Source organism: Drosophila grimshawi, unplaced genomic scaffold (assembly GCF_018153295.1).
Source record: "Drosophila grimshawi isolate 15287-2541.00 unplaced genomic scaffold, ASM1815329v1 contig_1367, whole genome shotgun sequence".
NCBI lineage: Eukaryota > Metazoa > Arthropoda > Insecta > Diptera > Drosophilidae > Drosophila > Drosophila grimshawi.
In genome coordinates this window covers 8,012,667-8,027,217 of record NW_025062889.1, presented here as the reverse complement: position 1 = coordinate 8,027,217, position 14,551 = coordinate 8,012,667, and the positions used below count along the sequence as shown (strand labels likewise).

At 45.3% G+C, this 14,551-nt stretch overlaps 4 protein-coding genes across 6 annotated transcripts; 2 read left to right on the top strand and 2 right to left on the bottom strand.

The window, feature by feature from the left end:
* Window positions 1-215: 215 nt before the first annotated feature.
* On the bottom strand, window positions 216-8,010 carry LOC6561268 (SR-related and CTD-associated factor 4). Of its 3 annotated transcripts, XM_032734092.2 has the most exons (9): window positions 7,840-7,987; window positions 6,971-7,561; window positions 6,441-6,752; window positions 6,119-6,271; window positions 5,925-6,032; window positions 4,485-4,812; window positions 1,774-3,042; window positions 1,410-1,709; window positions 216-1,341 (listed from the first exon to the last, which is right to left on the bottom strand). In XM_032734092.2, exons 1-9 carry the CDS (start codon window positions 7,867-7,869, stop codon window positions 287-289), a joined length of 4,146 nt encoding a protein of 1,381 aa, XP_032589983.1. In that variant the 5' UTR covers window positions 7,870-7,987; the 3' UTR covers window positions 216-286. The 3 variants fall into 3 exon arrangements, with proteins under 3 accessions (XP_032589983.1, XP_032589984.1, XP_032589985.1); XM_032734093.2 differs by lacking the exon at window positions 6,441-6,752 and having other exon boundaries at window positions 7,840-8,010; XM_032734094.1 differs by lacking the exons at window positions 216-1,341; window positions 1,410-1,709; window positions 4,485-4,812 and having other exon boundaries at window positions 2,876-3,042; window positions 7,840-8,001.
* A 118-nt stretch (window positions 8,011-8,128) lies between these two features.
* On the top strand, window positions 8,129-9,516 carry LOC6561267. The gene has a single exon (XM_001986056.2). The coding sequence runs from the start codon at window positions 8,402-8,404 to the stop codon at window positions 9,404-9,406; it is 1,005 nt and encodes a 334-aa protein (XP_001986092.1). The 5' UTR covers window positions 8,129-8,401; the 3' UTR covers window positions 9,407-9,516.
* Window positions 9,463-10,169, bottom strand: LOC6560754 (U6 snRNA-associated Sm-like protein LSm1). Its single transcript, XM_001986055.3, has 3 exons — window positions 10,055-10,169; window positions 9,803-9,987; window positions 9,463-9,741 (listed from the first exon to the last, which is right to left on the bottom strand). The coding sequence occupies exons 1-3, from the start codon at window positions 10,107-10,109 to the stop codon at window positions 9,568-9,570; spliced, it is 414 nt and encodes a 137-aa protein (XP_001986091.1). The 5' UTR covers window positions 10,110-10,169; the 3' UTR covers window positions 9,463-9,567.
* A 322-nt stretch (window positions 10,170-10,491) lies between these two features.
* Window positions 10,492-13,609, top strand: LOC6560968 (general transcription and DNA repair factor IIH helicase subunit XPD). The gene is made up of 8 exons (XM_001986054.2): window positions 10,492-10,615; window positions 10,675-11,132; window positions 11,193-11,323; window positions 11,386-11,606; window positions 11,667-12,048; window positions 12,109-12,390; window positions 12,460-12,738; window positions 12,829-13,609. Exons 1-8 carry the CDS (start codon window positions 10,611-10,613, stop codon window positions 13,378-13,380), a joined length of 2,310 nt encoding a protein of 769 aa, XP_001986090.1. The 5' UTR covers window positions 10,492-10,610; the 3' UTR covers window positions 13,381-13,609.
* Window positions 13,610-14,551: the final 942 nt, after the last annotated feature.

The following is a 14,551-nucleotide window of genomic DNA, read 5'->3' as shown; positions in this document are numbered from 1 at the left end:
AGGTGAATAAAAATTAAAGCGCCTTAGCCTAGCAAGAATGGGTGCAGACTCGACGGGTCGCCTGCCTCTCAACAAATGCGTAATCTCAAGCTAAATTTTGTTGTAAAATGTAAATGATGCAGTTGTGGGATTGGGAGGTGTTGTGTCATATATACACACACATATAAATATATATATATATGCAAGGAAATTATAAATTACACATGCTTTTCGACTAATATGTTTAACCAATCGAAATTTATTTTCTGTTTGTTTTTTCTTACATCGTCGCTTCTAGGATTTCATTCTATGAGTCGGCCTCCACTTCCGGCTGGGCATCGGCAACTGGCTGCGGCGCATCCGATATCTCTTTCGTTGCAGGAGGCGAGTTTTCTGCTGGCGCTGATTCCACATTGTCATGCAGTGGTTCAGACGCTGGCGCTGGCTCTGGAGTCCGTTGCGTTTCGATCTTTGGATGCGGTTCTACAGGCTCCGGAGGAGGCGGTGCCGTTGTCATTGCACTTGCTGCTGTTTCTGTTGCGACCAATGCAGGTGGCGGCAGCTCGTCGTAGAGGGGCGTGCAGGCAGGAGATGTGGCCTTTGGCTTCGATCCCTCATTGCTCTCCTTCTGTGGCGACTGCTGCTGCTGTTGCTGCACAGCTGGTCGGGCAAATTGCTCGTCTCTGTTTGTGTCGTCGATTGTGGTTTCCACTGGCTGGCTGCTGCTGCTGTCTGTCGCCGTGTCATTTGCAGTGCTAGTTGACTCAGCAGCAGAGGCAGCTGCAGCCGCCTCAGCAGCAGCGATTTCAGCTGCTTGCTGTGCCTCCATTCTCGCATCGTATTCCTGCAGCTCAAGATCCCAATCCGCCTCGGTGTCGCTATCGGTGGATTTGTTAACGGCTGGCGCTGCCACCGGTTTATTTTTGATACAATCGCCCTCAGACGATGGCGGCCGCTTGTTGGCATCTCTGTTCTCATCCGTGGAGCTTACCGAATGCCGGTTGCTGTCATCACGTGAGCCGCGTCTGTTATTGTTGTTGTTGTTAGGGCCACGTTCTCGCTCCTCGCTGCGTTGTCCACCGCGTCCACCACGTGCATTGCCACCGCGACGATCGTCGCCGTCACCGCGCTCACCTCGAAATCGATTGCCACCAGGGCCACCTGGGCCGCCACCGGCGGATCCACCACGACGTTTGTTATTAAAATTATTGCTGTTGTTTTTTCCATTGATATCATCTTCATCATCACTCCAGCGACCGCCTCGACCGCCACCGCCCCCGCCGCCCATGCCACGACCACCGCCTGGTCCTCCTCCACGTCCGCGCTGATTGTCGTTAAACGGATTGCGTGGATTGAAGAAACCTACAAATGGCAAATGGAATGGAATTAATATTGTGTACAACAATCAATTGGCTTGCCACCTGGCTCACCTGGTCCTTGCTGTCTGCCGCCTGGCCCTCCGCCACCGCCGCTGCCGCCACCACCTTGATTCCGCATAAACATCGGTCCCACGCCGTTGCCCGCACTTCCCGGTCCGCCCATGCGCTGATTAAATGGCGGCGGTATGTGCATCTGCATCAGACTCGTTGGCTGATTGAAGCGATTCTGGTTCATGTTGGGCGGGAAGAAATCACCTCCACCGCCATTGCCATTATGATTACCACCTCGTGGTCCTGGACCTAGTCCCGTTCCCATGCCTCGTGGTGCACCTCCAGAGCGATTATCAAAGTCTGCCCGGAATAAATGTTAATGTTGCCGTTCAGTGTGTTAATCTCTAAAGTATCCAAAACTTACCCACGCCACCCAAGAATTCTGGTCGCAGCATGCCGCCATGCTCCATGCTGTTTAAATTGAGGCGCGCTCGTGCCTCATTGAAGCCAGCACTTATCGGAGGTGGTCCACCTCCGCCGTTCTCATTGCGCCAGCGCTCAGACGCTTCGGCGATCTCATCGCGACCACTCCAACGTGAGCCGCCGGCGCCGCCAGGGCCACGTGAGCGTTCCCGCTGGAAGAGCTCATTGGCTGCGGCAGCGACGGCCACCTCCACGCTGTTGGGCGGCCCAGAGCCACCGGGGAAGATCGGTGGTGGCTGGCTAAAGTTGGGTGCCTGTTGCTGCTGCTGTGACGGCGTCGGCACGGACGGTGGCGCATCCTCCAGCTCCATTTCGATATCCATTTGATCGTCACTCACATTGCCGCCGGTGCCAGAGCCCGCCGGTGTCGGAATTGTGGCCATCGGTGGCGGCACCGCACCAGGTGGCGGAAACTGTGCGCCTGGTGGCAGTCCCATCGGATGTGGCGGCGGACCACCCATGCCCGGAAAGCCGGGCGGCATCATGTTAGGCGGCATCATCATTGGCGGCGGCATGCCCGGCACCATATTGGGTGGCATGCCCATGCCAGCCATCGGATGATTCATGGGTCCCATGGGGCCCAGCATGCGTTGCGGTGGTGGTGGTCCGCCTAAGGGCGGCGCCATCTGGAACTGACCGGGCACCATGCCCATTAGAGCAGGCGGAGGCGCACCTGGACCACCATGTGGTGGTGGCGCCACCGGTGGCGGCTGCGTTGTGTCGATGCCAAAGAGTAGATTTGGTGGCGCCACCGGTGGCACCGCACTTATGTCACCGCCGAGGCCTGTCCCCTTGTTGTCCTTGACATTTTTCGCCTGATTGATTTTCTGCTTCATCCAGCCGGGCATGGTGTCCTCGTCGAACATGCCACCCTCCTCCAGACTGTCAAAGTCGGTGTCGGGAGACAACTTGTTCCACGGAACGTACGTGACGCCGAGCTCCAGGTCCCAGAAATCCTTCCACTCCTTGCTCTTAACACCCTTGCCGGCTGCCCAAGATATGGTGATTGCACGACCCTGCAGCTTATGATTCTTCAGCGCCTGCATGGCCTTGTGCGCATCCTGGCGTCGATTCATCACGATGAAGGCGCAACCCCTCGGCACAATCTGATCGATGCTTACGATGTCGCCATACTCGCCAAACGTATCGGACAACTCCTCCTGATACACCAGCTTCGAGAGATGTCCCACCCACAGCGTCGTACTGCATACTGTAAGAAAAAAAGTAATAAACGGTATAAATAATGAATTTATATAGAATTATAGATAGAACATAAAAGGACACCAATTGCGCTAAGAATTTCAAAAATGTTTTGCATGCAAAACTCAATTATTTGGTGATCAAACTAAAACCGCATTTGGTAATGTGATTCACCTTAATCTCTCTATATATATATATATATTGATTTCTTCTGCGAAAATAACGTATTGTACCATAACCAACGTATAATGTTATTAAAAAAGACAGATAAGTATATATACTATATATTTATAGACCCTATCAACTACCGCGTCAATATGCCTACACACAAACTAAACTATCACTTAGAAGCTTCATTAATTAAATGATGCATAGATAAGTATTGCAACTGTATCAAATTTATGACCAATATAAGCAGTTGGTCGAAATATAACATATTATAAAGAAACCATTTCTGTTGTAGATTAAGTAAGCTACTATGTTTCTATAATTAATTATGTTGAGCAAACTGTGAAATTTATCAAATATGTCTGAATAGTCAATCCTATAAAAAAATACTATGAAAACTCATCTTTCTTCTTGATTAGTTTAAAATGTGTACTAGTGAGTAGTTAAACTCAGATTTGAAAACTAGTTTGTATAAATAACAGTTAACATTTAAACATACAATATTTTCGCAACATAGTCGATATATATATAAATAAATATAGCTCTGCATGTAAGTAAGACATATACGCTCTCTCTCTAGGCTCTGTTCCTCCGCGTGAAGTTGTAGCTTTAGTATGTAGTATGAGCATACCAAATGTATGTGTTTTTTTTAATCGTAAATTCGGATCGCATCGAATATTCATTAATTGGGTACAAAACGAGTGCGATTCGACTGACTTGCCACAATTGAACGTTTGTTGAATGTGTCAAGTTGTATCAAGTATCAAACGGTAAATTGGTAAAGGTAAATGATAAATGTACACGATAGAGATAAGGGTACATTAATTAAGATACTTATTTATCTTAATAAGTTTGCCAAAAACTTTGCTCAAAAACGCGTCAATAATTATTGTGAATATTAAATGTGGGTTAAAGAATGCCAGATAGTAAGTTTTGAAGAACCACTAAAGCTAAAACACACACGCACACCACACCACACCACACACACACGTCAACCGAGCCAAGGAGCTGCAGAATAAAGAAAGATTTACATATTAGCCGCAATTCAAAAGGCAAACAAAAGAAACAAAGAAAAAACTAAGATTCAATGTTGCATGCAAGAAACTATGCAAAGAAACTGAAGGATCAGCTTATTTCCACATTCTGCAGAGCCTTTCGCTTGCGACATTTACTGTGACGAGACTTACATGATCGTTACGTTACGTAACGCAACGCAATGTAACGTTACGTTATGCTACATTGCGTTACGTTACGTTATGCTATAGTTTATGCGAGAATAGTTACCACTGAGGTGTTCCTTTTTGATGTCGGGCAGACCCTTCTTGCGTCGCTCCCGTTCATGCTCGCGATCCCGCTCCTTGTCGCGTGTGCTGCGCTCCATCCGGTCACGATCTCGGGATCCACGCCTCCGGCTGGAACGTGGTGAGCGGCTGCGGGAGCGAGAGCCACGACGGCGGCTGCCGCGATCACGATCATTGGCATTGCTGCCACCACCACCACCGCCGCCGCCACGATTCCGTGGCGATCGACTCCGGCTGCTGCGGCGACTACGCTTGTATCGGTCCCGATCGGGCGTCGGACTACGGGAATCGGCACCATCCAGATTGATAACCTGATCGTTTCAAGTTGGTTGGTTTTTGTTTTTGGTTTTTTGCAAGAAATTTGAGAGAGAGTGATGTGATATAAACGTTAACATTTTAAGCATAAAACAAATAATGGCGGAATATGGGAATGGGAATTGGGTTTGATTTCTCATTCGGTTAGAATTGATGTTTTTTTTTTTTTTTTTTTGATTAGTATTGAGTGGAAGTGGGAAGATTGGGTAATTGGAAATTGTAGTACTACAAATAAATAGAAATACATAATTTATAACTGCATTCATTGGCGTGTTGACGTGTGGTTTTTGGGCCTTTTTGTTTTGGTCGGCGGTTATCTTTACTATTTGTTTTTGGCATTGTTTCTTTTTGGTTTTTGTATCTTTATCGATGCGTTTTCGAGCAAGTTTTTGATGGGTAATTTGAATTTGAATCGACTTGAGTTTTGTGGTTTACATATTAAGGAACTTACCAAACGTGCTGTTATACGGGACTTCGCAATCATCGGCTTTCGCATCCGCCAGTTTGTATATATAAACCTTACCTTTAGTCTCATTTCTTTTTATTTACCATTTTTTTCATTATTTTTTTTTTTTCAATAAATTCATATGCAAAGTGTCAAGTTTTAAAATTTAACTATGGCTCTCGTTAAACAATCAATTTATGGCCAAAAGTACACAAAATTGAACTATTGCAAGACAAATCCCGTCAGATTTATGTAGTCATTTCGAAATAATTATTAATTAATAATTTAGTGTTTACGCTTGGCAGACTTAATCATTATTATTCCCCAATACGTTTTCAACTCGAACTTGAGTTTGGCCAACCGGATCATATATATATATATATATATATATATATATATATATAGAAGAGTCCGCCCCGGTATAACAACATTTTTGGGCACGTCCGCAGCACTTCCGACACAATGAAATCGGAATTGAGAAGAGAAGAGATCTCCGAATTCCAGTTTCATGTGTGCGTTATAATTTATATGGTATTATGTATCAGCAACAAGAACCACAATTGTTTGTTGCAGGTTTGTTTGCACTTTTGTTTCGAATCAAATCAAAATTGCACACAATTGCCGCTTGGCATCTATAAAATTAATGTGGTAATGGGGGTGTACCTCAATGGGCTGCTGTTCCGATATGAATTCCACGTCCTTGTTCATGTCCGCCACATCGTTATGACCCATGCCCAGGGGCGCCATGCCCGGCGGCATTCCAGCTGTGCTCTAAACGAATAGAATTTTAATATTGATCATTAAAAATGAATAAGAATTAATATAATTATTAATCAGAGCTTCGGTACACAACACACCTTGAGCACATTCTGCAAATGCTGCTGCAGTGCATCTTCCTGGTAGCGATGTTTTTGGTTCTCCTCCTGCTGCTTGAACTTTTGAAAGTTCTGCAACGTTTGCAGCTGGCGCAGCACATTGGGATCGTTCAGCAGCTGCTTCAAGTTGTTGTTCTGCAATATCGTGCATAAATTATAAATCAAATAACAGGCATTGCTTGTCGTTGGTGTAGAAATAAATTAAACAGACTAATCTTAAACCCAAAAATTAAGCAAACAAAAACAATACTGAAAAATCAAAATGCATTTGTGCAATGTGTTTGTTGGGGACGACTCCTCATACATCTAGCATATTCGATGAGCCCGGCGGGGAATCATCGCCCATACAATGGTGATCATCGGCCATCATCATGTCACCATCGTCGTCATCCATAAACTCACGCACATCGTAGTCCAGCTCGTGTGAGCTGCTATTCTTGCCATAGCTGTGATGATGCGATTTGCTCGGACCCACAACATCGAAGCGACTCTTCGAACCGGAAGCCGACGAACTGGAATGCTGATGTTGCTGCTGCAGCTGTTGCTGTTGTCGCTGCTTCATATAATGCTGCTCCATGTGCCGCCGGCTAGAACTGGAGCACTTATCATGGCTCAACTGTGGGAGTTTTAGGCAAGACATGCATCAGAAACGGAGTAGTAAACAACAAAGCAAATCGTAAGAGGCATCATAGTCATGTTAATAATAATACTATATGCAACCTGAGTTCTGGCAATGATAAATCACTAATTATTCAACTCAACTAACTCCATTGCCAGTCTCTTTAGCCGAGAGAAATCCATCCAGCCATTCTCCCTCCTGATATTCCCACTCACCGACAAATCCGGCATGGCTCCACCCATTTTATCATCGCCTACCGAGCTAAGATCCATGTTGCTCATTCCAGACGAATTCAAGCCATTGGCCACATTGCCACTCGACAGATCGGATAGATTTAGAGCACCACTACTGCCACTTGGCCCGGGGCCGGCATTGAGTCCGCCAGCGCCAACAATCGGTGGCATTTGATGATAAATCGGATGATTGGGATCAGCTAAATCGAATATGGGCTGTATAACGTCCGATTTGAAGACATTGTTCTTTTGCCACAGATTGAGCACTCGAATAATGCGACTCTTGTCCTCGGGCGCACAGCGAAACAGATTAGCAAACGTTTCCGTCAGATTGCGCTGGAAGCGCGGCGCAAACACATCCTTCTCGGTGCCGTATTGATGCCTTGACTGGCGCACTATCGAATCTATGACATACAGGCCCGGCACTTTGTATTCCGGCTTGCATTTGAGTATGAACTTTTCGACACTCTGCACAACATGCTTATAGAATTTGATTGCACGCATTGCCGACTTTGTGATGGCCGCCATTTTAGCCTTCGATATGGGCGGCCGGCTATCATAGAGTCCGGAGAGCTGTGGAAACAAATGGTGATCAGTAAAAATATATGGAGACTGACTCTGAGTGTGGACAGACAGGCAGACAGACGGCCACACAGCAGCATCCTGCGGCTGTCTCTGTCAGAAGCATTCAACAAATTACACATTACAATTGTGTACGATCCAAAATTATACAATATATATACATATATACAAATGTATGTATGTAAGTAAATACCGTGAGCTGATTTAGATATGTATTGAAAGATGTACCGATGTACAGATGTGTGTGTGCGGCGGCGGCCTCATCTTACCTCATTATTGAATGCGCCGACCGTCTCCATGTTCAATTTGAATGCTCACACACTACACACACACGCACAAAATTCTAAATTGGCATACTATATTAATGTGGGGAAAACTTTATAAATCACTTTTCTGCGCGTTCGACAACTTCTTACACGAATTTTTCACAAATTTTTTTCGCATGAAAGCGTGAAAAAATGGCTGCCGATTGCAGGGATACTTGTTATTTATATCGACTTATCGGCTTATATCGATGTACCACATATATTGAGTAGTCATACAAATAAGCCGATTACTTTTTTCTATGTTCTGAAATAAATATACGAACAGCTTTATTTTTGCAATACACATAATAAAATCCTACTTAAAAACAGTATATCATTCATTTATTGGGCAAGGATATATTAAATGTTGAGGTTGTCAGACTATTTGCAATATGTCAGGGATGCATTACACAGTTTTAGGTATTTAGCGATTGTACACACTGGTCACACTGTATAGAAAGCAAAACGAAAACATAAACTTCGATAAAGTTGATCAAAATTAATGTACAATAGTAATTAACACAAAATGAGCGCCCACCACCGGCCTCTTGACGAATCGGATGTTATGCTAATACGCACGATTCGCTCAACGCCCTCACTATACGATCACAGGCATGGCGACTTTCGTTTGTCGCAGCGCAAAGAGGAGGATTGGGCTAAAGTCGCAGATACTTTGAACATTTCATCGCCAGACGCGCGACGTCGCTGGACTTGTCTCCGGGATCGTTATTCTCGTGAGCTGAAACAGATGCGCCTTCATCCGGCCTCCGAATTTGGACGTAATGAGTTTTTTCGCCAAATGGACTTTTTGCGGGAATTTGTGCGCAAGCGACGCGAGCGAAGCCGTCGCGACGATTGCGCCAACTGGCTAAAAACGGACGTGAGAACGCCGACGAAGGTGAAAGTACGCGCGGAGCCAGACGCGTTAATCGAACAGGATTTGGATGAGTCGCAGGTGTATGATGAGTGCGATCACAACTACGATGCCGATGCCAAGCTGGAGGTGCAGACAACGCAATCGGAAAGCTATTCAGTGCTGGTCGAAGCGGACGATGGCGATGGCCATGATTCCTATGAAGAGTATATGGCCGAAACGGAATCGAATGATCACAAAGTGTTGCCCTCGCTGCACTCATCGCCGGCACTGGTCAGCGAGGTGCCAGAGACGACAGCGGCAGCTACAACGGTGTCCACAGTGGCTGCATCGCCGTCTGATGCTGACCATTCTCAGACGGAAATGGACTACATGGTCTGCATGCCGAGTGTGCGAGCGGAACGCGACCACAAGCCAGAGACGGCGTCGAACTTCGAAGCACTAGTTGCTCCACCGACAACATCAGGCACAGCAGGAGCAAACGCCAGTTGCAGCGGAAGCGGCATGAATGAGACTGAAGATGATTTCTTCTGCAAATCGGTGGCGGCCTATTTGCGACAATTGTCGCGTCGGCATAAGATTAAGGCTAAAGTGGAAATGTATCAGATACTGGAGAAGTACATATTGCTGGAGGAGTCGGCGGAGGCGACCACATAGATTACACACAAACACACACATAGCGAGACCTATGTACATATATAAATGTATATATATAGTTTTTAAATAGATTTTTATGGAGTACAAATATACAAGTGACAAAAAATCAATATGAATCTCTCTTTAATCTTAATGGTAAAGTAACTATGTGCTATGTTGCCCTAGCAAAAGTCCTCATTGATGATGTCCGCATTGACGGCCAGGCCGCGCTCCTTAAGCGCCTTGGACACCAGTCGGTGCTTCTCCTGTCGCTGCTCCTGCTCGCGACGCTGTGCATCGAGAATCGCATCGACCGATATCTCTTTCAACGGCAACTTCTGCTCCTTTTCACGATCCTGCAATGGAGAGAGTATTACTAGTAACAGAGAATTTAGGAGTGTTCTTCGGTTTTCTCACAATTTCCCCGAGGAGCACAACATTCTCGCCGCGTATTATGAAAACTCCCCGCGGAATATCTCCATATTCATTGCCAACGTGTATTCTCTCGATGGTCCGCTGCAGTACCAAATTGGCGAACTGATCTACGGAACGCAAGTAGCCAATGAGTGTTCTTCCATCCCTCAGCAGCACCATGAGTTTCTCTGCAAAAGTTGTATTTGTAAAATCATTTAACATAAATCAAGCCGACTCTCAGCTAATAATTCTCACTATCCACTTCCTCCAGCAGATGCGCTGTGCCAGCCAACGGATTGAGATCGTCCATAGAGCGTGAGCTTATCTTATTTGATATTTAATTTTAAGTAATGCGCAAATAGCTAATTGTTAATGGTAATTTTACTTTGGAAAAACATTTACTCAGCCTAAATTCACATAAATCTATGGAATACTTGTTTTGGGTTTGGTACGCTGTTAACAGCAAATTTTTTGCTTGTATTCAATTGCTTGTTTTGCTTGGTGGTATAATTTGCGCAATCAAAACAACAATACATACATTAAGATTTCTTACAGTAACTGTAACTATTTAATTAGGTTTCGTTTTAAGACCACTAGGTTTAATTGGTTGGTAAAATGTTTTGTGAACAGCATACGTGCCGTAAGAATTGCAATAAATGCCGATTGTTATCGATAGCTGTCGATATGCCGGCATGCACGCCGCATACTGAATGAAAACAAATGCGAAATTCCTCAGAGAAGCGAAATTTTAAATAAGAAAAGTCTCTGTAGTTCGAAAGTGTTTAATTATATTAATTAGAGGCTACTAAAAATGAAGTAAGTGAGATAATTCATGTGTAAAGAGTCTGGAGTCTGTATATTTTTGACTTCTTCAGGCTCAGCGTAGATGGGCTGCTTGTATATTTTCCCTACGAATACATTTATCCCGAACAATATGCGTATATGTTGGAGCTGAAGCGAAGCCTGGACGCCAAGGGGCATTGTCTGCTGGAGATGCCTTCGGGAACGGGAAAAACAGCCACGCTGCTCTCCCTAATTGTCGCCTACATGATTGAGCATCCAGAGAGGATTCGCAAATTGATATATTGCTCCCGAACTGTGCCCGAAATCGAGAAAGTAATTGCTGAGCTACAGAATCTAATGGTCTACTATGATAAACATGCGCATACGCCGCCGGGGATGACGGGTCTGGTGCTCAGCTCACGCAAGAACATGTGCATCCATCCGGAGGTGAGCAAGGAGCGCGAGGGCAAAGCTGTCGATGGCAAATGCTATGGATTAACTGCTAGCTACATACGTGAACGCCACGAAATGGATGCAGAAGTGCCCATTTGTAAGTAACGCCGCCTAGGTTTTATGTTGATTATCTATTCTATATGTAGTATTTTTGCAGGTCAGTATTTTGAAGGATTTACCCTGGAGGGCAAAGAGTCGACGTTGCCTGTGGGCATATATAGCATTGATGATCTTAAGGAATATGGACGCTCAAGGAACTGGTGTCCTTATTTTACAGCACGTTACGCGGTGAGTTCCGAGTTAATATACCAATGAAATGTGCTCTAATGAATCCTGATAATCCTGCACAGATTGCACACGCACATATTGTGGTCTACAGTTATCATTATCTGTTGGATCCGAAGATTGCACAGGTCGTTTCCAAGGAGATGACACGCGAATCCTGCGTTGTATTCGACGAGGCGCATAATATTGATAATGTCTGCATTGACTCCATGAGCGTGAAAATCAATCGACGCACCGTGGAGCGTAGCACGAATGCTCTCAATAATCTCACCAAATTGGTACAGGAGTATGTAGCTCTAAATGGGATAATAATGTAAGCCCCTAACTCCAATTTTGGTTTTTCTAGTATGCGCGATGAAGATACGAACCGACTGAATGAGGAATATCAGCGCATGGTGCAGGGTCTGAAGGATGCCAGCGTACAACGCGATACGGACATGATTTTGGCCAATCCAGTGCTGCCCAAAGATGTCCTCACCGAGGTTGTGCCCGGCAACATACGCAATGCGGATCATTTTCTCAGTTTCTTGCGCCGCTTCATCGAATACATCAAGACGCGTCTGCGTGTCCATCACGTCGTCCAGGAATCGCCGGCAGGCTTCCTCAAAGATGTATCCTCCAAGATATGCATCGAACGCAAACCGCTTCGTTTCTGTGCCGAGCGCTTGTCCAGCTTGTTGCGTACGCTGGAAATTAGCGATATGACTGAATTTGGCGCCCTGACGCTGGTGGGTCACAACAAACGATACTTGCTGTTAGTGAGACTTTTTATATTCATCCATTCACAGATTACCCACTTTGCAACATTGGTTTCAACGTACACAAAAGGATTCACAATTATCATTGAGCCTTTTGATGACAAAACGCCAACTGTTTCGAATCCCATAATGCATTTTAGCTGCTTGGATTCATCGATTGCCATGGCGCCAGTTTTTTCGCGCTTTCAAACCGTTGTCATAACATCGGGCACTCTTTCGCCCATGGACATGTATCCCAAGATTCTGGACTTTGATCCGGTGGTTATGAGCAGCTTTACAATGACATTGGCGCGTCCCTGTTTGCTGCCAATGGTTCGGTTTTTTAATTTGTTTTCTCTGTGGCATCTATTTAAATTTGATTGGTTTATTTTTTTTGAATAGATTGTGTCGAAGGGCAACGATCAAGTGTCCATTTCATCCAAGTTTGAGACACGTGAGGACACTGCGGTGATTAGGAATTATGGCCAGTTATTGGTGGAGGTGGCTAAAACTGTGCCCGATGGCATTGTTTGCTTCTTTACATCGTATTTGTATCTGGAGTCGGTTGTTGCCTCGTGGTATGATCAGGGCATTGTGGACACACTGCTGCGCTACAAACTGCTCTTCATTGAGACGCAGGACAATGCGGAGACGAGCTATGCGCTGATGAACTATGTTAAGGTGTGGCACTGACACTGCTATGGCTTCCATGCTATGCGCTTGACACACATTTTGCACATATATTCATCGTGATCTCGATCTTCGTTTTAGGCTTGCGATTGTGGTCGCGGCGCTGTGCTGTTGGCTGTGGCGCGTGGCAAGGTCTCCGAGGGTGTGGATTTCGATCATCATTATGGTCGCGCGGTGCTCATGTTCGGCATACCCTATGTGTACACGCAGTCGCGCATACTCAAGGCGCGTCTCGACTATCTGCGCGACCAATTCCAGATACGTGAGAATGACTTTCTCACCTTTGATGCGATGCGGCATGCCGCCCAGTGTGTGGGCCGTGCGTTGCGCGGCAAAACCGACTATGGCATCATGATCTTTGCCGACAAGCGCTTCTCGCGCCAGGATAAACGTTCGCGTCTGCCCAAATGGATACAGGAGCATCTGGTCGATAGCTTTTGCAATCTGAGCACAGAGGAGGCTGTGCAGCTCGCTCGCCGCTGGCTGCGACGCATGGCCCAGCCGTTTTCACGGGAAGTTCAGCTGGGCATATCGCTGCTGACGCTGGCGCAACTCGAGGGCATGGAGCAGGAGAAACTGGAGCGGCAGGCGCAGGGCAAACAGGGCGTGGGCGGCGAGGTGCAGGAGCTGTAAAAAAAAAAACAAAAACAAATATAAATCAATAAAAACGAAACCGGTTTTCGTATCTGGCGCCCGGCTCTGGCTTTGGCTCTGGCTCTTCCTTCCGCAATGTATTTTTCCTTTTGACGGGCCATGTTTGCGGCTGTATACGAGAATACACATAATTATAATAAAAAGTGAATTTGTTGCCAGCTAATGGCATTGAATGCCTTTAAACGGTGCAACAAAAGCCGAACAATAACTTAAAAAGTCAAAACTTTGGCTGGGGCGGGTTTTTTATTTTTATTTATTTTTTTGTATTATATTGTTAATCATGGCAAAACTGACGTAAATGCCTTATTAACTGTTAATTAATATTATTTATAATTTAGCGGTCGCTCATTCGCCGCCAATTGGAATGACTCAATATCCAAATTGCGGCAGCTGCTCAAGGCGGCAAAATCAATCGTTGTTGTTATCGATGACGATGAACGTAATTTGCCTAATAGATGAATCGAATTTGAAGTAAACTTTTAAATTGGATGGCAATAATTCAATTGTGGCTTTATACAGTCAGTTTATCAAGAATATGTACGTTTGATGTAAAAGCATATTACTTCAATATTTATTTAGCTTATTTAGAGAAAGTTCTAATTGCATACAAACAATTTTGCAGGCAATTAAAATATTTGAAACTCAGCATTCAAGCGACGAACACTTTACCGATTTCCTGTAGTCCTCGTGCGCTAAGCCCGACACACACACACACCCAAAGAGAGAGAGAGAGAGAGAGGGAGAGGGAGAGAGAGCGATGGAGAGGGAGAGAAAGAGTAGCGCAAAAGCTTTGCAATAATACGCACACGAGTACTTACCGATTTATATGCACATAACTAACGGCCACGGCCAGTGTTGCTCAGAGAGCAACAAGTAAGCGAAAAGTAACCGAATACAATTACAGTACTCTGACGCTAAAGGAAATGCATGCAATGGCATCGTATTAGAAACGAGAGAGCAGTGAAATCAGAAAATACAAGTTTGTAAGCAAGTATGAACCATGAAAAAATTGATAACTTTGCATTTATATTAAATCTCGTAGAGCGAATGTCAGTCAACCTTTTTGGCTGGTTGAACTTAACGGAGCCACACTGTATTAGCAGAAACAAAAGGCAAGCGACCGCAAAAAGCGACGCTGGCAGCCGTCGTT